Raw genomic sequence first — 23816 nt, 5'->3', positions numbered from 1 at the left:
GCTCCATGTTTTGATGGAGGTTTTAATTATGGTATTAATTTGGTTAATTCAGACGTTAATTGTTTTAATGGGGGTAGACTAACGTGATTAGTTTCCATGTTTGTTAATAAGTTATTAATAATTAGATCAAAATTTTTGGAACATTTTGTTAATTGATTAATTGCTTTGTCAGTTTGGATAATTAGTTTTAAACTCATATTATTTATTAATTGGTTTTAATTGACTTTAATTTTGACACCTAGACACTCACATTAATTATTCTTATTCGTAGTTGGACTATAGGGAAATAATTTGATGATTCAATAATTATCTCTCTTTTGGCATTGATTAAGAATTTGAATAATAATTTTGATGCATGATGTTGAAATTGAGTATGTTTGAATCAAATATTTTTAACTTTTTTTCAGTAGTAATTCCAACCAATCAGAGGTAAGTAATTCGAATCGAATATTTTAAATTTAAATTTAAATTTTTAATTTTCGCAATCAAAGACAATCGGCAAATTAATTGGTACCGAAAGGGCGGTTCAAGGGTGCTAATCCTTCCTTGACCGTAACCGACTCCCGAACTCGACACGTTTTTGGTACAACGCATATCAGGTAAGATGGTGTCCGATCTACCTAAATATCATTTTAAAATGATCGGTGGCGACTCTAACCCAATTATTTCAAGTCGAAGCCCAATTCCGGGTCCAACCGAAAGACGGTTACGACACCATCCAAGGGATCAATAGACGCAGCATTTCAGGGTTTTACGTCGACGGTGAATTTACTCTGTGCTTCCTGCAATTGGTATTAGGAATGAGAACATCAAGGAATATTCTTAGATGGCAATGCTACTGTTTTAACATGATAAAGTTTGGAGAAAATAAAGGTAAAGAAGGTGTTAGACCCTTCAGCGATTTATGTGTGCATCACTTTGGTGTAGCTATGGCAGAGAGACGGATGAAGAGACCTTGAAGAAACGATACTCTTCTAGTAATGATATGTTGAGATGTAAGCCCCCGCACTGGATGAACCGCCATTAACAACAATGGTCTGTGTGTCGGCCGATGATCGCCCCCTAAGGCATCTAAAAGATTTGAAATTTGGTGTAGGAAGATGAACTCCTTTTGAGTTCTAAAATAAAGGATTTCAGCACTGTTGTTTATATCAGCAATAAAAAAATTTCCTACAAATCAGTAGGAAATAAGAACTCTACACCGAATTCCAGGGTTAGTCATGCCATGGGATCTTCATACGAAGGAGAATGCATCATTTCATGCGATGTCCAGCTCAACCCTCAAACTATATACACATTACTGAAGCTACCTCTGAGAAGTTAAACATCTTTAGAATTCCATACGTTTGTATCGAATTTCATTTAAAAAATGATAACGTTAAAAAGATAAGTTACATACAAGGAAAAGAGCATTACCATTTTCTGCTTAAACGATCCCTGATGATTCAGAAAGCAGCAAAACCATAATAACAGCTCAAATGTTTTTATTAGTACCTTATATGCCAAAATCTACACGCCCCAATAATTTCATCAGACGTGAGCATTTTACGCGACATTTCATCAAATTCAAGATAAAAATTTAGTAATCCAGCTTCTTAGTGCACAAGGATGGACTTTATCAATAGAATTGAAAATTTCCCACTACATAGGATCCCATTACAAGAGTTTATCTTAAAAAATAGAACACTAAAAAGCATCACCGTTTTACAACGTTGATTGTATAAAATGACATTAGAAGCATATTCTCAGGACTACAGACTATAACCACCCGAGCCGCCACTGAGAATATCATCAAGCGAAATACTTCCTATATCATTTCTGATAAATGATGGACCGACAGCTTTTAGAGCCTCTTCTCTCAAAGTAGTAGTCACAGCTATGCATCTGCAGCCAGTGGAGAATGATTAGAATTTACTATGAACTTGCTTCATTTATGTATGATGAGAGAAGCAAATGGTTGAAAAACACAACCTGAAAGACTAATTTAGCATGTTAAGAAAAGGGAAAGTTGATGATTTTGATGATACATATTAATCCTGTATGCAAATCATTTCTTTCACCTAAGTTGAAAATGTTATTAAAAAAGGCATAAGTAAATTGAAACAAACATGCATGTATGATCATTTACCTCATATTTGCTGCATTAGCTGCCTGTATTCCAGCCACAGCATCTTCAATAACAATACACTGGCGAATGATAGATAGATGTCACATTCCTTGGCAGACAAACTAAAATGCCGATTTAAGAAACAAAGAGTTCTAACAACTGAAGCTCTGCAGTATTAATATAGCAAGTATATGAAATTGTCCAACCAAGTAATAAAGCTGTCAAAATTCTACAGTGGTACCGTCCATGAGAGAAATGGGAAGTATGATAAGAGCATGAAACATGGCAACATCGGAAAGGTTTTAATACATTTTGGCACATAAAGAAGAAAAATGCATTCTCTTTCACAGAAATACAAATAAAATTTGCAAAATGTAAAGAGCAGAATCACCATTCTTCTTTGGTAAATGAGTAGGAAGGAAGTTGTTTCAATTTGTAGAAGGGAGGGAATTCGGTATACCTCTTCAGGGGAAACATCTAATATCTTTGACGCAGCTAAGAAAATATCCGGAGCAGGTTTCAGATTCTCGAAAGCATCTGCTGACACAATAGCATCGAACCTGGTACAAAAAGGGTAGAGCCATGATAAGAAAAAACAAAAAGATTTACGCTGCAAAGCTAAAAATTGAAAAATATACAATCAATATATGCGTTGAAACAACTATATTAAGTTGGCTTACATTGAAATTGACAATCCGGCTGCAGCTAAGTTAGCATCAACCTTGACACGATCAGCACTGGATGCAACAGCGACTTTTAAACCTTTGTTTTTACACTGTCAAACAGAATACTCCATCATATGGCCATAAATCCGATGTGACATCATTATCTCATTCTCACATGTGATGATTGGATTAAATACCTGAGTAATGAGCTCAAGAGCACCTGGGAATCCTATTCCAGAATTTGGTTTTGCATACTAGGAGAAGGAAATAACATGTCGTGTGAAATTTTGTTCATCGAAAAACACAGAAAATCAGCATTTTATGATTTTCCATTCATAGCAAGAGACTATAAATCTCAATATAAAAACCAAGGGCTAATTACCTTATCCAGATATATCTCAAAGAATCTCTTTTTTGCTGCCTCAGTGTCAAATTCTTTAACACCTTTCACATTAGCAACGCCCCCTAAAAAGTTTGCTTCACCTAGCATATCAGTAAAGTAGAAAAATGCAAGTAAGATTGCAGATTAACATATTTACAAAGAACGTTTTGAAATACCTTTGCCTTTTTTTTAATAAGCACCACATAATTAATCACCTACCTTCCTCAAATTTTAAGTAAGACTATCCATAACAGGAGAAGCTTAAAGCAATAGCAAGGGATGATTTCAAGCTAAAATTTTTACCCATTCCAGTGAAAGGAGCAAAGTCCTCGGCAGTGCATTGGACACCTATTTCTGCAAAAACATCAACAGCTGCCTTCCTAGAAGGGTTCTCACTATTGCACAACACACCATCCATGTCAAAAAACACTGCCGACACCTTGCCCCATTCTTGTTTAGCAGTTTCTTTCACGTTCGCTTCCTCCACCTTTACACATGCCGTGACCACCATTTTCCTCGTGAAAACTCTGCACAAGGGTCTTGGTTGAAAGATGGAGCTTGCTCTTGAGCTGGGTTTTGGCGATGAAACGAAGAAGAGCTTTGTTGGGTGAGATAGAGCACTTGGAGTTGTTAGCAGTCTCATGGCCATAGGTCAACTCCCTTTTTTTTGTCAAAATTTTTTTTTCCTTTTTTTCGGTCCTTGTAGTGCGCTGAAAATGATATATGGGGTTTAAAAATACAAGTGGTGGAGAAAAAAGACACTGCCTTCTGCTGAATTTTCATTTTAGGCCCTGAATAACTGGTGCTTTATCCACAGGGAGGGAGGGAGGAGGGAGGAGCGATCACTCTTTTCATTTAGGGTAAATTACAAAATTTTATCACTCAATTTTACTCTTACTCTCATTCTTATTGTAGTTACTAAAAAAATTTATTTTAATCATTCAACTTTTGAATTACTTCTATTTTAATCGCTCGATTATGATAAAATAAGTGATGATACAACTTATTATATTATAAGAGGCATAGCAATTTGGGTATACGAGAATCATGAGAAGCATAGTGCGGGCGTAAAAATTATTAGATATATCTAAGTGAATTTTCATTTTTTTATGTGTAAATAAAGAATTGATAATTATTTAAAATTATTTTAAAATTAATAGATATGATTAACTGAGTTTATGAATGACGTGATGAGTCGAGATCATGAAATGATTTTTCATGCAGGAGGGAATATTGGAGCTAAACATCGTAGTGGCCTCACTTTCAAATTGAAATCTTGCCCACCGTTATCCTCCATCACATACAAATTGAATTGATTCTAGACTTTGTTCTCTCAACAAGTTGGAGAATCGTTAAGCTAATAAAGTTACCTAAATCTAAACGAAGGAAATCCCAACATTTTAAAAAGAACACGTCCAATTCAAAGTTCCATTTGCAGGATCTATAACACCATTGGAATTTGGAACCCTAACATCAATTTCAGAGGATGGACCAATCAAAACAACCTCCAGAAAACACGAGTTGATAATGACAAGGAAGAGTTAGAGAAGCAGAGGCGGAGTGTATGGAGAAAATAAAGAACAAGGTAGCCCTAATCCACCACAAAATCATCCTGAAGTTTTGTCAATTTGTTGGAAGATTCCAATAGTGAGAGGCGAAGGAAACAGTGAAAAACAACGTTCTTAGATTGTGTAGTGATTTCTGGTTAAACGGACAATAGCGTGAAGTTTAATGGGAAATTTTGAGACTCATTAACTGTCATCGATGATGATTAGCAGTTGTCGATTACAATGAACATAGACAAGAATATGGATAGATGAAGAGAAAATGAAAAGAAAAAAAGAAGAAGAAAATAGTGAAAATGATTTTTTTGTGTGGAAAATTTGAGTTTTATAAGGATCTAAAATAATATTATTTTAATACAAAATTGACTTATTTTAAAAATAATATCATTTTAGTGTTATTTATCATGTGATAACGTGAAGTGATTAAAATAAAATAACTTTTCTCAATGGTAAAAAAATATTATTATTTATAGAGTGATTGAATATTAGTATTTAAATTGTTTAAATATATTCTTAATTATTAATAATACGAAGATACTTTATCAATTGTTTGGGGACAATAATAGTATCTTTGATTAAGAGATAACTTGATGAAGTTCAATTCAAATAATTAAATCATCAATTTAATAATAATTGAATAAACAATGAAAAATTAATAAAATATATATTAAAAATTTAAACAATCCATTCAACCGTCATATTTCATGAAATAATTCAATAAATTGAGTAAATGGAAAAAAAATTCAAAGGTTTGCTTGGTCAATGTGAGAATTTAAATCTCATTTTCTAGTGTTTGGTTAGAGGAAAACTGGTTCGTTAACGTAAAACATTTTATTGGTCAATAAAATTTCCTTTATGTTTTATGGAAAATGACTTATGATCTGATTTTTCGTAAGACATTTTCCTAACTTTTCACTTCAAAGAATAAATACTCAAAATAATTTTATCTTATAAATTTAATACTAATAAAATATTTTAATATCATTTAATCAAAATATTAATTGTTAAAATATTTAAAATATATTTATTAATATTTCTAATAATATAATATTATATTATTTAATATCGTAATAAAACACTCAATTATATTATAATAATATAAGATATTATATTTTTATTTTAATAATATAATAAATTATTAATAATGAATAATATTATTTATGTATTTAATATTAATCTAATAATCTAATAATATTTTAATAAAGATATTTAAAATATATTATAATTAATATTTTTAAAATATAATACGATACTATCACTTTAATAAATAATTAATATAATTTATAATATTTTTATTTCAATATGTACTAATATTAATATGTTTATTAATAAAATTATAGAAATAACATTTTAATAATACCTAAATAAATTATTTTAATATTTTAAAAATAATAATATTAAGTTTTATGATAAATAATATTATTTATTGTACTTAATATTTATAATAAATAATTTTAAAAATTTATCAACTAGTAAAAAATATTTTACACACCATCTTCTCTTTCAATCAACATAAAATATTTTCTAAAAAATATTTTTTTGAAAATATAATTTATTTAAAAAAATATTTTCTAAAAAATATTTTGCAAAGGCGACGTAGCGTTGATATATTTACGCTGATTGTTATTAGGCAAAGGAAAAATGGAAACTTGGCAAAAAATCAATAAAGAATCTAGCTTTGTAATGGACCCACAATCACAAGCCTGGCGCCACCCAGCAAATCTAATGGCCACACAGCACAATGTTCCCCACCTTTCCCTTACGCCTCTCCGCTGACCGCCGGACTCTTCCACAGAAATTCGTACTCTCATAGGATAAGCCTCCACGTTGTTAACAACTCTGCTTTCCCAAACCCTTCATTGTGCTTCACCAATAACAAAGAACCCAAAGGCTATATACCATTATCAGATTGTTTTCGTTATCTAGAACCTGAACCAGTTCCATTTCACACAAGAAAGCTTCCTCTTTTTATGAATTGTTAAAAGTTCCAAACTTTTGTTTCTTTGCGACTCGTTTGAAGTTAAACCCAGATAGCATTTGCTATCTAACTGAACCCAAATTTGCTACTTAATGTGATTCTCGATTTGTTTCTTCAAAGCTGCATGAGTTTAGAACAAGTCAAAAGTGATTATCGGTGCTTCAAATTCTGGAGTGATAAGAAGTTAAATAAGCAACAGCCATGGCAATGGTGGCGGTCACAAACTCTCGGCTCTCTTTCAATTTGTTTAACTTCTCTGTTTCCAGAAGAGAAGCCTTTATATCGAAACAAGTTGCTTGTGGAATTCGCCATCGCTTCTTTTCTAGCCGATGGTTGAATCTCAGCTCCCCTTCCACTACTAATAGGTAACTGTTTAATTGGGTTCTCTAAATTTGTTTTGGCAATTGTAATTTTGATGCAATGTCTTATTGTTTTAAGGACATGTGGTTCAAGGTTGAATTAGTCTGCAATTTGTTCTAAAAGAACTGTTTAGTGAGGCAGCTAACATCTTTTTTTTTTGGGTGGTTTAGTCATAGTTTTGACAGCTTCAAATCGAGATGTTCAATAATAAATACTGATGTACACTTCAACCATGTGATTGCCGAGGATGAGGGTTTACATTCAAAAAGTAGTGATTGTTCTTGTACAATTACAACTCCAATAGTTCAGCTTAAATCTGATGTTCTTCAGACTGAATCTTTGAACATACTGACAGGGGATACTTATGTAGATAGTCTCTTGACAACAATCCCAGTATGTTCCTCTTCATATATCGGTTTCTTTTCAACTCGAGTTTAATATCCTCTAACATTTTCCTTTTGTTTAGGTATTATCAGAGGAGGAACAGAAAGCTCTTGATGGAACTCCAGCTCACCCAGAGGCATTATATGGTAGGACATTCTATTTTCATTTTATAGGAAAGTGGAATAGCTCTTATACTCCTAAAGACTTAAACGGATTCTGTTTTGTTCTTTAAGCCGTAAGAACTTAGCAGTGTGTTAAGAAGTTTAGTTGTTGTATCCCTCTGCACTCCTTGTGGTTTAGGGATTGGGTTTCTTTCGAGTTGTCATTTAGATCACAATTAACCTATTTTTTCCTTGATCGTATATCTTCAAGTTCTGAAAGTTGCTACACTGTGTCATTTCAACACATTATCTCAAATGAGCCAAATTTGTTTACATCAACTATAATGTCTTGTACTTTTGTATCTTGTTCTATCATTTTACTAAATTGCGGTATTATCGGCTGCTAACTTTAAAGACATTCATGTTTCAGCATTTTATGCAAGTTGCCTGGCTGGGAATGTAGTGGAACAGCTTTGGAATTTTGCTTGGCCTTCTGCTATTGCGCTGCTTCATCGGAGCCTTCTACCAGTGGCTGTCATGGGATTCTTCACTAAGGTATAGATTAGTCCAGCAACATAAATTCATTACATATAACAAGAAATAATGGAATACTTTCTCACGGAAGATTTGTTAATAGCTTGTTATCATCATTGGAGGCCCTTTGGTTGGCAAACTTATGGATCATTCTCCAAGAGTACCTTCATATATCCTTTTGAATGTTGTTCAGGTACTACAAATAACCTTTCCTTTTTTCTAGATTAATGCATACTTGACACTGTCCTAATTTATTTCTAAATTTTTTGGCATCTGCAAGGCTTCCACTCAGTTGTTGTCAGCGGCGATGATAATTCATGCTCATACAGTTTCTTGTACTCCTGCCTCTTCTATTCTTCTACGTCCTTGGTTTGCTGTGCTAGTGTTAGCAGGAGCTATTGAGAGGCTATCTGGAGTGGCACTGGGGGTTGCCATGGAGCGTGACTGGGTTGTGCTGGTAATACTATTCCGTGCATTTTGGTTGTTTTCTTCTCGGAAACCTTTTGTCACTCATCTCTAGGAAAGTGGACCGTGGATTAAACTAGAGTTCTTGTTTTTGCAGTTAGCTGGGATAAATAGACCGATTGCACTGGCTCAAGCAAATGCTGTTCTCAATCGAATTGACCTGCTCTGTGAGGTATTTGATAATCTTAAGATCTTTTATATTTTGTTAACATTGGACCATGGCGTAATCTTTTTTGGTTCAAGCCATTTCTTGGTTTGCTTGTAATCCATAGAGCGTGAATCCTAAATAAAAGCTGGAAATTTTATAAGCTTACAGTTACCTTAGCAATCGAGTTACATAAGAAATTTCTGAACGAGAGAGTCATTATCATCCGTAATTGCAGATAGCTGGCACTTCATTATTTGGAATTCTTCTCTCCAAATATGATCCAGTGAAGTGCTTAAAGTTTGCTGCTGGGCTGATGATGTGGTCATTGCCTGTTATGGTAATTGCTTATACTCTTGTTCTGATTATCTATATTATTTAGAGAAAGGATCTACTTCCTCTTCTAATTTTTAACAACATTCTTCAGATTGCTCTGACATGGTTAACGAACAAACTTTCTACTGGAGTCCTTGACCGTGCTAAGTGTTCACAATCCTGTTGCATGTCGTCTGACGAGGGGCCGCTTCCAGATTCTGATAACTTTGGTAAAACTTGTTCATCTGACTACTATTAAAATCCCAACTTTATTCTTGCTCTATTTAGCGGTTGCATCATTCTCAAAATTTGATTTATATTTGCTATATTAAGTGATTCTGTTTTGTGGATGACCAGTTAATACAGGTTTGGAAGCTATCAAGCATGGATGGAGAGAATACATACAACAGCCAGTCCTTCCGGCAAGCCTAGCTTTTGTGCTCCTCTACTTCAATGTTGTTCTTACTCCGGGAAGTTTAATGACGGCATTTTTAACTCAGCGTGGTATTTTTCTATCTATTTCCATGCAAATATACTGGTTGTTTATAGTTTGGACCCACTCTTGAGAACTTTGGAAAGATAACTAACGGGAAAAATTTACTACAGCGAATGGGTCTTAAAATTATAATTATTCAGAGGACATGCTAATGGAGTTTTTCTAAATTTGATCTTTGAAGTATTGCGTGCACTGTTATGCCTGAAGACGCTCCATATTGTGTGGTTGATTGTAAATTAAAGTCTTTTTTTCCTTCATTTGCTAGATTACTATTAATTTTTTACTCCAAAGTGCTATTTGAGTTTGATTAACAGGTCTAAATCCATCTATTATCGGGGGATTTAGTGGATTATGTGCTTTTATGGGTGTTGCAGCAACCTTCATATCTGCAACTTTGGTCAGGAGATTCGGCATTTTAAAGGTTGGCTCTTGGTTTGGTTTTGTCTGCTGGAATTTTCTATTTTGGGGCTGATTGACCATATTTCCATTCAAACAGGCCGGAGCAGTTGGATTGATTTTTCAGGCTTCACTTCTCACCATAGCTGTAGCTGTTTACCAGAGTGGATCTCTTGCCCACAGGAGTCCCCTTCTTGTTTTCTTGTGTTTGATTGTAAGAACATCTTTAGACTTTCTGCATGGACTACATCGACTTTAGCATAACTGAACTGCCTTGGGAAACTAGGAATCTAGAAAGAGCATAACCCGAACTGCCATGGTGAACTAGAAATCTAAAAAGCATGACTCTAAGAGTGTGTGTCACTGTCATCGTCATTGGAGGTCTAGCGGAAATTTAGATTCAGTGACAGCAGTATATATTAGTTCTCCACTAATAGCACCAGAAAGAGAGACTAATAGATTCCCCAAGGGTCTCTCACAAGTTATCGGTTACTCTATCGAAGGCCAGGAGATATGGCATCATTTTAGGAAATTTTTATAGCAATTTATAAAATCGTCATCTAAAACACAAATATCAGGCTTAACATATGCATGATACCTGAATCATCCTCACCTCATACGTGCAGGTATTATCGAGGTTAGGGCATATGTCGTATGATATTGTTGTGGCCCAGATACTGCAGACTGGAATCCCATCATCCAAAGCAAATCTTATTGGAACAACAGAGATTTCTGTTGCAAGTTTAGCCGAGTCACTGATGTTGGGGGTTGCGATAATCGCAAGTGATGTTTCACATTTTGGTTTTCTAGCAATGCTGTCGTTGTTATCAGTGGTTGGAGCTGCATGGGTATTCTGCAGATGGTTATTGAATCCTACAGAGGAACAAAGAAGACTTTTTCTCTTTTGATCCACAATTTTAGTTATAATGCTAGTGCATAGAGTTTCCATCGTGTGTGGGTATTTTCCTCGGGTTTACATATCTATTCAATTGTCTCCTCACTTCCCCCCTCCCCCTAAAGTTATCTACAGAACGATATATTTCAATCTAAAACATTGTCCATATCCAGTTTACAGACTGAGGTGCCTAATGAATATAGTTTGATCCAACATTGTTCTATGATTTATTATCAGAAGGTGAGCAGCAGTTTCTGATCTTTTAGGTTGATTGATTCAAATTTTGGTTCACGAACATACGACCCATTAGCCATTAATTCATCATTAATGGATAACACCACTAGGCAGTTAAGAAATAAAAACAGTAAAGTAAAAAAAAACATAGCTGTCACATTAATCAAATGATAATCAGCTTCAAATTCAAGTTCCAACCAGACAAACATGCAATAAATAATCTGTTTAGTGTTTCTCTAGATATGATTGCATAGAAGTTTCTGAGAGGGATAAAATGTTTGTTACAGCTACCAAGATCCTACAGCACCCTGCGCAGGGTTTGCGAAAGCATTGAATTCCCAGTAGGTCTTCAATGAATATGGCTGGGAAATTGTCGTACCTTCTTCAGTGATCTTAGCTATCTGCAATCAATGAAACATCAATATTAAAATTTGCCTCAGATTGTCATGTAGAGATCGATCGACAAATAGATTTGATTAAGAGCCAACCGTAGAAATACATCAACCTAAGTTGCATACATAAAAATCGAATATATCCATTGGATGGACCATTGACCAAACAAAAATCCGGAAGAACATGCACATTTTTCTAGAAATTGCTTCAAATAGCATGGATAAAAAATTATTTTATGAAAATGGAGTCAAAACGTTAAAAGAGAAGAGATCAAACCTGAAGCTTGTTAATGGCTGATCTATCACGGTAGAGCAGAACACGCATGCACTTCTCCAGTAGTCTAACACCATCTTCGAAGCTCAAGTTCTCATGCCACTCTTGACGAAGAATTGGTCATGCAAGGTGATTTCCAAATCCAGTTGCAACATGATTATCCTCAAAGTTTACACCAATCATACTGACCTGATGAATCATAGGTATAAAAATGGTCACTTACAATCTTAAAACTGCAAGTAGCTCATTTCTGAACACTAGGATAATAATACTTTGAACCTACAGTTCCAAGATACTTTTGTCCATTTTTAACTCCACCGAGTACAAGGGAGTTCCACAGTGGATTGAATTTGTTACGCCTGTTATACATGACTCGAGTCAAGTAATTGTGCACCTCTTTAGGCCCCAAAGAGTTGCCATCATCCCACATATTGTCATACAAGCTACAATAATCATAATCAAAATCAAAATGCAACAATTTTATGTCAGAATTTTCCCAATAAAACCCAGATGATAGTTCAGGGGAGAAATAAGATAACTCGTGAAAGAATAACCAAAACAAAAGTACTAATAATCTTATTGACTCGGTCAATTCTTACATAAGCTCATCAAGATAACGCAAAATCTCTTGGAAATCACTGATTTCTCCACTTGCACCCAGAAGAGAATGCTTGCCAATAGGCTTCATTCGCTCCACGCTCTTGTACCTCAATGTGGACCCATAAGAACCTGAAAATTAACAGGATTCAAACATAAAACAAGTGCATTCATAGGTGCAGTTAAATCAGGGACCAATCAGTTACTCAATAATTATCAAATGAGAGCATATTAGCTTTAGAGAAACACTAGGGTACTTGAAACAACAGACTTCCAGCAGAAAACAAGAGAACAAGAGGGAAGAGGAAGGAGAATGAAAACCAAAAGGTAGAAAGCATGCATGGAAAATGAACTATAAGCTATCCTTGCTAGTGCATAACTTGTTTTAGGAGAAACCACAATAAATAAGGAATAATTACTTTATTATGGAAGGGCATGACATTGAGAACTACAGAGAACTTTAAATAACTTCCAACTCCATTTCTCTCTACAATAATCTTGCAAAAAAGCAAAATGACTCAACAAGGTCTCTTTAACCCCCATGAGGAGAATTATGTTACTTATTTTGCACAACAGAGTTGACAGCAGACAAGAAATCTAAAATGAAGTCCTAATCATACGAATGACGCTACAATTAAACAAACAAAAGGATCCCACATACAGTACTGATCATTTAGAGCATAACGTCAAACAAGCAATGTATCAAATGCTGTGTATGTTAAATAATATGTCCATATTTTGAAAAGAAATGTTTTCCATCACAAATTACAACCAACGGGTTGAGATTTGAGAAAGAGTTAAAAGTACTACAGCTGTTAAGCTACTTATCAAATAATATATGCTACAATTCTTAAGCTATTTGGAAATAATCAAATACTCTAATCGAAACCATCTTTATTTTTTTAAGAAAAAAACATTACATTAAGCATCAAAGGGTTGAAAAGGATCATTTCATAATTCAATTTCTTATCCCAATCCAAAAAGTTAGGAAAGACTTCGGATCAAGGTTGCTTCTAGTTGATATCTTTTAAATCCTAAATCACCTCAAAAGGGGCCAAAACATCCCCCACCCCCCAACTCGGATGCCTTTTCCAAGAGCATTATCTACTTCAAATAACAAACCTAACTCGAACAGACAAAAATCCAGAAGAAAAACAAATTTCCCATTACAGTGTATGAGCTAACCTCCCATATCAGCAGCCATCAAAATTCCATCTTTATACTTTAAAGCCACAACTGATGTTCCAGTCACATATGGGTACCTATCAATTAAAGAAAACGAGGAGAATTTTCAAATACCTAACATCAAAAGGAAACCCTAGTTCAATTGAAATCAGATAAATAACATACATAGTCCTCTGAGAGTCAGATTCGGGGCCGAGCAAGCTATTTTCAGGTTGTTTTGAAGCCATGAACTGCATTAGGGGGCAAACATCAACAAAGAGGCGCAAAAAATGTACAAAAAAATCTGTGCTATTTTTTGAAGTGGGAAGAGCTAGAGTAAGAAAAAAATGGGTATTTAAATATAATTAACGGAATATCTTACATTCATTCTGATTCAAGGGTATAGATCGATCAATCGAAGAAGAAGAAGAAGAAGAAGAACGACGAAAGAGATGATCTGCTGCTATATAATGATTAAGTTTTCGTTTTCCCTTCTCTCAAGAAACTCGCTTTTACGAAAACAGGCCCCACTCCATTTGTTATCGGGTTAGAAGTTTGGGCCCCAGCCCTCCATAACTAGGACTAGCCCCTATTCACCCGAATTATATATTTTCTTATTAAAAAATAAAATATAACATTATATTAATACTTATATTTTTATAATTAGACATAAAATGTATATTTTAATTACTATTCATATATGCATTCATTCATTCTATCTACCTATCTATTCATCTATTTCGTTAGATTAATGAAAAATAAATGATTGATATTATTTTATTATTTTTTGTATAAACGTATTCTCATTTTTTTATTAATTTCAACCATCTATTTTAACTCATACAACGATCTTAAAAAATATAAAATTATGAAATTTTACAAAATGTTTATGGATTCAATCCATACCCTTCGTATATTACTAGTTAAATTTTAATTTGAAAAATAAAAATATTGTCAGATAAAATATTAAAATTATGACACTAAAAATATTTGTTTTATTTTATTTTGAAAATATAACAAATTGAAATTTCTATTAAATTATTATTATAGTATGTTTCAAGAGCATGCACTCAATTTGAACAAAATTAACTTAAAATGAAATATTGATTAAAGAAACAAAAAAAATTAAGAATCAAATAATAAAATAATCAAGTTACTTAGTTAAATATAAAAATGGCATTATTTTAATTTTAATTTTTTAATTATTCGAACTCCACAATTCAAACTCAAAATTTCAACTGAAAATTGAAGTAGACTAAAACAATTTAAAATATTTTTTTCAAATTTTACTCACCTAATGGAAAGCTACTATAGTTTCTTAATGATCTTATAGGGTTTGTGAAAGTGACGAATTCAGGAAACCCTTTTTAAATAAAAAAAAATATTTTTCTCAAATTTTGTTTATATAATAAAAAGCTTTCATAATGACATGTGGCAATGGCGAATGTATGAAACCCTATGAGGATAATTGTACATCTATTATTTTTAAAAATATTAAATGTATTTTAATTTCTGAAAGGGAAGAGAATTTTTTTTGTATATTCATTTAAAAATTAAGGTCAAGTACATAAATGATCTCTGACTATATGATAATACTTTATTAAGTTTATTGTCTATTAAAAATTATAAAATGTTCTTTCGATTATAGAGTGTTGCTTTGTTGGATCGCTAAAATATTAAAAGTTACAAAATGGTCATTAAATTATTCATCGTGTTCCAACTTATTCTTTTTATATTAAAAAATTAACTATAGTCTAAGTTGGACATTAAAATGATGAGTGAAATATGATAGACGTTTGAGATTCTATGATTAGATTTTCTCATATCACATTGAGCAAATTAACGTTCAGCTCAGCCACCATCAGATTTTTAACGAAAAAGATGAGTTTGAATAATCGAATGATCATTTTATAACTTTTAATAGTCGAGGAATTCAACAGAGCAAAACTCTATAGTCGGGTGACAATTTTATAACTTTTAATAGTCAGAGGATTTAATAAAACATCAATCTATAACCGGGAAACCATTTATATACTTTATCCTACAAAATTAATTAATATTATCAACACTTTGAATCTCAATCTTGAACACTTTTAGATCTACCATTGATTTTGTGGTTGAGCATCATTGCCTAAATTCGTAAAACTTTGCACTCACTCAACTAGAACATTATACAATCTTTTACATGGTTCAGGTTCTCAGAAGCAACCCGTCTTCCCTTTCAAAGTATTAAATTTTCATATAATTTAAATATTTTTTATTAATAATTTGTTTACGTCCCTAATATATACTTATCAAAACCTTGTTCATTACCTTTGCTTACTTCGTTGCTAATCATCCCTACTCTATTGTTTTGCAAAGCAGAACAAGTGCTGATTGAGTATGCACTGCCGAAATGGCAGCTTACGTGGACAGCTTACGATCAATGTTGGTCAAGGGATGAATTGATAAATTTTAAAGTATAGGGACTTAATTTGCTGTAAGAAAATTTTGAGCATTTAATTATTTCCCCCAAAATTTTAGGACTTTTGACACCCTTAAGCCTTTTGATGATTATTATTATATTCAATTTCAGTTTTTTAAATGTCCAAACTTTTTATGTTATAGTTTAACTATTTATCCATTCCTTAATCATAAATATTTTATTCAAAATTTGTAACTCCATAAGAAAATTTAAATTTCATATAAGTTGATTTTAACCAATTCAAATTTCACAAAAAGTTAGTAATATTTTTAATTTTTATTTTAAACAGAATTTTAAATTAATATTTTTAATTAAATACATGGAAATTGTATACAATTATATCAAATGAATAAAACTGCAAATATTAGGCTACCTAATGGCTCGTCTATTTGACTATCCATTGGTCTTCAACACGACTAGTTCTTTGCCTGTATTTTACTGTTCATAATTTTTTTTTGAAGTAAATGCGGAATTAATTTTTTAATGGCTTTCCATGTTCATCGTAATATGTTATTTATTAGAGAAAATAACTTCAGTGACCAAAAATGCCTTATAATATATGATTTTAACCAATTTTTTTAGATTTGCCAAAATGACCAACTAAATCGCAATGCGATCGATAATTCGCAACGCGATCTCCGGTATCGCAAATCAGTTTCCAGATTCGCAACGCGATTCTGACTATCGCATTGCGATTTTCCAAATTCGCGTTGCGATTTACATAGCGTCATTCGTGTTAACGCGTATTTTTTTTTCAAATTCTAAACACGAATATATTAATATATCGGAACACTGAACCGTCCACAGTATATCCGTAATCGCAACTCATAACCTAAAACCCTAAATCACAACTCAGTCTCATCTCCATCTCTCACTCTCTAAGGCGACATCCATCCCATCTCCGACGAAATCAGTCCCCACGACGATAACAGTCTCCATCTCCGGCGAAATCATTCACGGTCAGAAATGGAAAATCAACCAAATCAACCACCGAGGGTTAGTTTTTTTTAATTATTTTTATTTTGAAATTTTTGCATTATTATTAAGTTTTTCATATTGAAATTGATGATAAGTTTACTGGTGTTTTCAATAATAGATTAACCATTTCACTTAGATTGCTTATTATATTCATTCGATTGATGTCAATACTGCTAAACTGTTTAGTCTTTAACCCTGTGAAGTTAGTATTTGTCTTTGTTTTGTCTTTTGGTTGAAGTAATGCAATCCATTCAAGTTTCTTTCAATTTTAGTATTTGAAACCGAGAATGACTATCGCAACGAGAGAATCGCAATGCGATTTTCATTTCGCGTTGCGATTCTTGCGTTGCGATAGTCAAATTTGCGTTGCGATAGTCATTTTCGTGTTGCGATTTTCATTTTCATGTTGCGATTTACAGTTTCAGAAACTATTCTTCTTCTGCAAATTGAAACTTGAATGAATTGCATTACTTCAACCAAAAAACAAATACTAAATTCACAGTGTTGCAAATTTAAGTTTGAAGAATAAACTACTACTCTTTATGTTTATTGTTCATATCTTCACAATGTAGTTTTTGGTATATCTAAATTGGTATGTTTATTGTTTTTGCAGAACTTTTATTCGGCTCAATTGACCTTAAGAAATAAAGTAAGCATGGCTAAAACAATTGCGTCGAAGCTTTCACCTGCACAAAGAAAAATATTTGAGGATACTTGCTTCGGGCCATGGCTGAAAGTACAACATCCGGGTGGAGATGCTATGTTGACCCATCTGTTTCCTTAAACCATGACTAGCGATCTACCAGAGACTATACAATGTCGTGATGAAGAGATATGGTTTGATTTTCCACCGGCTTATACGTGTTTTGGGCGGGAGGAGTTTTGCTTAATCACCGGTCTACGCTTCGGACACGATGATGTAGATCGGTACACTAGACATATTACCCGTCTATCATGGTTTTCTCAGGTTTTTCCTGAGCAGTCAACGGAGAAGTCGAATTTACACGTGGAAGACTTGACGAGATTATTGAATAAGAAAGATGGTTTTACTCGGATGGATGACGTCGATGTTGTCCGAGTATGCCTTCTAATACTTTTGCAAGCCGACTTTTTAGGTAGAGAGGCCCGACAACCTATTCCTAATGATCTAATTAAATTGGTAGAGGACCTAAATGCATGGAACATATTTCCGTGGGGTTCGTATCTATGGAGAGCTACATGGAATAAGTTGTCGACTGCCTTTAATGATCGGAAAAGTTAGCGTGGCAATGGTTCCAAATACACTTTGTCAGGCTTTATTTGGGCCTTTAAGGTAATAATTTTTATATAATGTTTCCAAAATTATAATTAATTCTTTAACAATTACTAATGTTTGTTATTATATTGTTTGTAGATTTGGATATTTGAGGCCTTTCCTGCCATGCGACATATGCATTAAAAACTTCTAATGATATTCCTAGGGCTATTTCCTGGAAGAGGAAACGGTCCTTGCAGCAATGGGAAGATTTACTACCGTATACTACAATAAATAATGTAAGTTAACATAAATAATACCATATGTTTATAAACAAGTTATTACTAGTACACATTTAACTTTGTTTGAGCTTTTATATTGTTAGGAGGCCAACACTCCATTACAGAGGCTGACACCCACGGAAGCTGAGCTTGCCACTGATTGGTGACAAGCTAGTAAGCTTTTTTTTGATGGCACGAATGATGAGCAGCCACCACTTCGAGAGCCATCACTTTACCCAGAGCCATCACCTGTTCGACCCGAATATATACCTCCACAACGAGAGTCATCACCTATTCTGTCACATCATCGAGCCTCTTCTCCACCATCACCTCATGATAGGCGACCGGCAAAGATGCCACGACGTTTATCTTCCTGTTCTCCACCTCCACCTCCACCTCCACGGGATGAGTTAGGGGAGTTACGTAATGAGGTCAATGCCTTGCGTGAGGAGGTCGGTACTTTACGTGATGACAATGGTGCATGGCGTGTTGAGGTATCTACTTTACGTGGTGAGGTAGTAGCTCTACGTGAGATTGTAGCATCGTTGCAGAACGAGGTTCATACTCTACGAACGAGGTAAGTTTAATATTTTTCATATTTAACTTGATGATAAATTTACTCGTAATTTCACTTAGATTGCTTAGTAAATTCATTCGGTTGTTGCCAATATTGTTTAACTGTTTATTCTTTAACCCTGTGAAGTTAGTATTTGTTTTTGGTTGTCTTTTGGTTGAAGTAATGCAATCCATTCAAGTTTCAATTTGTAGAAGAAGAATAGTTTACTATCGCAATGCGAAAATGACTATCGCAACGCGAAAATGACTATCGCAACGAGAGAATCACAATGCGAAAATGACTATCGCAATGCGAATTTGACTATCGCAACGAAAGAATCGCAATGCGAAATGAAAATCGCATTGCGATTCTCTCGTTGCGATAGTCAAATTCGCATTGCGATAGTCATTTTCGCATTGCGATAGTCATTTTCGCGTTGTGATTTTAAGTTTCAGATTCTATTCTTCTTCTGCAAATTGAAACTTGAATGAATTGCATTACTTCAACCAAAAGACAAATACTAACTTCACAGTGTTGAAAATTTAAGTTTCAAGAATAAACTACTACTCTTTATGTTGTCATTGAACCTGCACTAAACCTATATGTTGTCCTTTTAAATGTTTATATAAGTGCTTACTTCTGGAATGTTATCTGATGCATTTTGTGAACAATGATATAATAATGACTTGGGTGAATACCATGCAAGTTTTAAATATATTTGTCTTTGTTCTCACTGTTTAATATCATGTCTGTTTATTTATTGATTTATGTATTAATTTATTTTTAGCGGCCCGTTAAGGTGGATGTTCTACGTCGGGTTTTTCTTGCAAGATGGAGTTCACGAATCAGACGGCATGCACGTGCCATTACGTCTCTGTTCACCCCAATATTACGAAGAATCCGTAAGAAAAAGCCCGACTCACCTGTCATCGTTCAAGAGGCCTCCCCTATCGTTCAAGAGGCCCCTATCATCCCTCAAGAGTCCCCTCCCACCGTTCAAGAGGCTACTGTTATCGTTGAAGAGGTCCCTCCCAACATTCTAGAGCCCGATTCACACGGAGTAATATATCGAATTATTGAGAAGCCCCCTCACGTGCCGGACATGATGGATGACTGTTGGCTTTCGTATAAGTTACCGGCCAGTACCATTCCGAACAATGAAGTGGAGAGGAAACAACTACCAGAAACAATTCTGGATAATACCCTTTGGGCTAAGACCACAGTTGATTTTTATCTACATGAGCGGAGCCAAGGGTGTTACGCTGACATATACAAACTCAACGATGATATGCATTTGTTGATTGAACGGTCTTGGTGGGGTGTATTATTAGGGGTTGAAGACAACGTCTATTTCGATGGGGGGGTAAGTCTTATATTTCTTATATTTCAGTTTGATTAATTTTTTTTAAAATTTATGTAATTCACTAATATATGTCTTTTTTTGTAAAACAGCATATTGATGCATGGGTGACACGTCTTCTAATTGTAAGGAAATTGAAGAAAAATATTAAAAAAACGTGATATACAATTATGCCGACGTCTTTTCACGTAGTTCACTTGAAGAATCAACGACAGGAATCATATGTGTTGGCTAATGGACAAGCTAAACTTTATCCTGCATGGTGGGAGGTCGATAAGGTTAGTATATTTGTTTAAATATTTTAAGGGTGTTCATAAATAAGTGCGTAATTTGAATTATTACATTTCGATACAGGTGTTTATCCCTGTTTTGGACCGTACTCATTGGCTTCTCATCGAGCTTCAGCTCCCATCCCTAAAGACAATAGTATATGACAGCATGATAAATTACATATCATTGTCTGATTTGAGAGATATGATTAAGGGATGGAGCTCTCATTTGGCTAAATTCTTGGATGCAATTGATTATTGGACTAAGTCTGGAAATAAGAAGCCAAAGAAGTTCAATGTTACAGTTATCAGAGACGAGACCGCGCCACAACAAACGAAGGAAGCTAGAGGGGATTATGGTCCTCTCGTATGCATGTGCTTGGAGCGTTTGACGACAGGAAGTACACATTTTCTACCTCCCACTGATAGAGATAGAGGTGCAGTAGGCTTGTGGTTTCAGCATTTTATGGCTAAAGCGATATATGCGAGACGCTGCCTACCTGCATCCGCGTTATGAAAGTGTCCATAAACAATTTGTAAGTCAAATGCAAGTATTGTTAAACATATTTACTCTTTTTGGTTTGAAAATGTTTGGTTAAGTAGTTAGAATTCAATAATTTGCTGTTTGTAGGTTTTAGATGTGTAGAAAGTGTTGTTGATTCAATGTTTGGTTTCTGCAGGTTAATCCTGAAGTGAGCTGCGTGAAATGGATTTATGGGTGCAAAAGTTGATTTCATTATTATTTTTTGATTGTTTAATTGATTTGTAAAAGATGATTTGTAAATGTTGATTTGTTTAATTGATGTGTACATAATATTTGTGCTTGTTTAATTGATTGAAATGTAATAGTTGATTTGTTGATTTCAATCTGCATTATGTTGAATGCAAAACAGACTATCACAACGCAGAAATGACTATCGCAACGAGAGAATCGTAATGCGAAATGAAAATCGCAACGAGTGAATCGCAATGCGAAAATAAAAATCGCAACGCGAAACTAATTTCGCGTTGCGATTTTCATTTTCGATTTGTTTAATTGATGTGTACATAATATTTGTTCTTGTTTAATTGATTGAAATGTAATAGTTGATTTTTTGATTTCAATCTGCATTATGTTGAATGCAAAACAGAATATCGCAACGCGAAAATGACTATCACAACGAGAGATTCGCAATGCGAAATTAAAATCGCAATGAGTGAATCGCAATGCGAAAATGAAAATCGCAACGCGAAACTAATTTCGCGTTGTGATTTTCATTTTCGCATTGCGATTCACTCGTTGCGATTTTCATTTCGCATTACGATTCTCTCGTTGCGATAGTCATTTCCGCGCTGCGATAGTCAATTCCGCATTGCGATAGTCAATTCCGCATTGCGATAGTTATTTCCGTGTTGGGATAGTCATATTCGCGTTACGATAGTCAAATGAATGTCTAATAAGTGATAACAACTGAACATATCATAGCAATGTTCAAACTCAAGTTACTAATACATGCCTAACTGAAAATGTTAAAAGTTCACACATAATATACACATAATACAACATTTGCATTTAAAAATCACCTAAGTTAACAGTCCCAAAAGGTGAAGCCGGTTGTGATTGAGATTTTGATAAGGATCCATATTTTGGTAGAGGAAAAGATAATTGTGATGGCACTGGTGATCCACGTGTCAACCTTGTATGACCACTTTCCTTGCACCGACTACATGTCGATCTCTTATTCTCTTCACCCTTAGATGGTATACGATCGTGACTTTTTGGTCTCCCAGGTAGCCTTCTGTCCATGGCTGGTGGCAAAACTGTTTGTAAGTCATCTGGTATGTCCCACTCAGAAAGATGTGGAATAGGGTAGACAATCTCGCCATAAGTCTGTCGATATACTTCTGTAGTGTAGCAATCCATAGCTTATGCGCTTGAATCATCTTGGTTTAGATGAAGAGAAACTTTTATAACATGGCCACACGGATAACCAGATGTTTGCCATTTCATACAACTACACGTCTTTGCATTTAGATCGACAAGCCCATTTAAGTTATTATCCAGTACTTCAAACAAAGTGTTTGAACATGGTTCAACTCTCCATGACGTTGACTTCACAACACGTTTCGTTATCTTTTTTTCTGTCCATGGTGTAACACGATGTTCCAATGTTCCTGTAAATTTAAATAAATAATACTTAGTAAAATATATGATAAGTTACGAATTTAAAGAAATAATACCTGCATGGTTTCTTTTCTTGTAGTACCACTGTTGAATAGAGGCTCGAAAAAACTCCATTAACATAGTAATGGGTAATTTCCGGGAATGACGACTTAGAGCGTTGATTGATTCTGCACTATTAGACGTCATGAAACCATATCTTGCTCCAAGTTGATGTACTATTGACCATCTTTCAAACCCGACATCTTCTAGTGTTTGAGCACACTGAGGCAAAACACGTCTTAAACAGTTTATATGCTTATTAAAATCCACTTCCCGATAAGCTTTTACAGCCTTCCAGTATGTCCATTTGTGATTTTTTATACCAACAGACCTTTATTTTAGATTTCTATACAAATGAACACCACAAAGTCCATGAAAAGCATCTGGGAAACACCTTCTAACAGCGTTGTCAATTGAGTTTGCCCTATCAGATATGATTGTCAGATTGCTAATAGGACCTATGCAATCCCTAAGATGCCCCATAAACCATGTCCATGAATCAGAGGTTTCAGATTTGCCAACCCCGTAAGCTATTGGCAGTATCCCATTGTTAGCATCCATGGCTACTAATAAGTTTACTCCAAGGTATCGACCTTTTAAATGTGCTCCGTCAACTATAATAACTGGGCGCATGCAATTAATAAACGAACGAATCTACAAATCATATACACAAGAAATATAATCATTTAAATGTGAAATGCATGTAACTAACAAAAATGAGTCAACAAAATTATATTGATTTACTAACCGCAGCATCAATGGCGATAAACAGCAACTCAAAGCATCCATCTCTATCTGTTTTGATATGAGTTACCGACCCAGGATTTTTCAGCTTTAAATTGTGACAATAAGCCGACAGTTGGGCAAACGATGCTTCTGGAGACCCCCTCAACAATTCCAAGGCATAACATTTGGCTCTCCAAGCTTGAGAATATGAGATACTAATCTTGAACCAAGCATTCATGTCAGTCATAATTTCATGTCCCCGATATACCCTACCATTCAAAAACATTAACTCAGCT

At 34.2% G+C, this 23816-nt stretch overlaps 2 protein-coding genes and 1 pseudogene across 2 annotated transcripts; 1 reads left to right on the top strand and 2 right to left on the bottom strand.

Moving 5' to 3' along the window:
- Window positions 1-1595: 1595 nt before the first annotated feature.
- On the bottom strand, window positions 1596-3868 carry LOC120158885 (protein SUPPRESSOR OF QUENCHING 1, chloroplastic-like). Its single transcript, XM_039169615.1, has 7 exons — window positions 3458-3868; window positions 3155-3255; window positions 2970-3026; window positions 2788-2882; window positions 2568-2667; window positions 2129-2187; window positions 1596-1884 (listed from the first exon to the last, which is right to left on the bottom strand). The coding sequence occupies exons 1-7, from the start codon at window positions 3801-3803 to the stop codon at window positions 1752-1754; spliced, it is 891 nt and encodes a 296-aa protein (XP_039025546.1). The 5' UTR covers window positions 3804-3868; the 3' UTR covers window positions 1596-1751.
- Window positions 3869-6559: 2691 nt separating this feature from the next.
- Window positions 6560-10891, top strand: LOC120158929 (solute carrier family 40 member 3, chloroplastic-like). The gene is made up of 13 exons (XM_039169653.1): window positions 6560-7062; window positions 7228-7450; window positions 7524-7587; window positions 7973-8097; window positions 8180-8269; window positions 8357-8533; window positions 8639-8713; window positions 8925-9026; window positions 9114-9231; window positions 9359-9505; window positions 9812-9918; window positions 9994-10107; window positions 10520-10891. The coding sequence occupies exons 1-13, from the start codon at window positions 6899-6901 to the stop codon at window positions 10799-10801; spliced, it is 1788 nt and encodes a 595-aa protein (XP_039025584.1). The 5' UTR covers window positions 6560-6898; the 3' UTR covers window positions 10802-10891.
- A 268-nt stretch (window positions 10892-11159) lies between these two features.
- On the bottom strand, window positions 11160-13981 carry LOC120158930 (annotated as a pseudogene).
- Window positions 13982-23816: the final 9835 nt, after the last annotated feature.

The sequence above is a fragment of the Hibiscus syriacus genome, unplaced genomic scaffold (genome assembly GCF_006381635.1).
Source record: "Hibiscus syriacus cultivar Baekdansim isolate YM2019G1 unplaced genomic scaffold, ASM638163v2 tig00111332_pilon, whole genome shotgun sequence".
Lineage (NCBI taxonomy): Eukaryota > Viridiplantae > Streptophyta > Magnoliopsida > Malvales > Malvaceae > Hibiscus > Hibiscus syriacus.
Note: the sequence above shows the minus strand (reverse complement) of the source record. Positions and strands in the feature narration are given on the sequence as shown.

What these genes read in the sequence shown, in the direction of transcription:
- LOC120158885 (XM_039169615.1), bottom strand. Translation starts at nt 3,803, where the DNA reads ATGGCCATGAGACTGCTAACAACTCCAAGTGCTCTATCTCACCCAACA. An exon ending in TTGAGATATATCTGGATAAG is followed by an intron (nt 3,027 to 3,154) that starts GTAATTAGCCCT and finishes TCCTTCTCCTAG; the next exon opens with TATGCAAAACCAAATTCTGG. An exon ending in TAGATGTTTCCCCTGAAGAG is followed by an intron (nt 2,188 to 2,567) that starts GTATACCGAATT and finishes ATCATTCGCCAG; the next exon opens with TGTATTGTTATTGAAGATGC.
- LOC120158929 (XM_039169653.1), top strand. Translation starts at nt 6,899, where the DNA reads ATGGCAATGGTGGCGGTCACAAACTCTCGGCTCTCTTTCAATTTGTTT. An exon ending in GGAGATTCGGCATTTTAAAG is followed by an intron (nt 9,919 to 9,993) that starts GTTGGCTCTTGG and finishes CCATTCAAACAG; the next exon opens with GCCGGAGCAGTTGGATTGAT. An exon ending in TTGTTTTCTTGTGTTTGATT is followed by an intron (nt 10,108 to 10,519) that starts GTAAGAACATCT and finishes TCATACGTGCAG; the next exon opens with GTATTATCGAGGTTAGGGCA.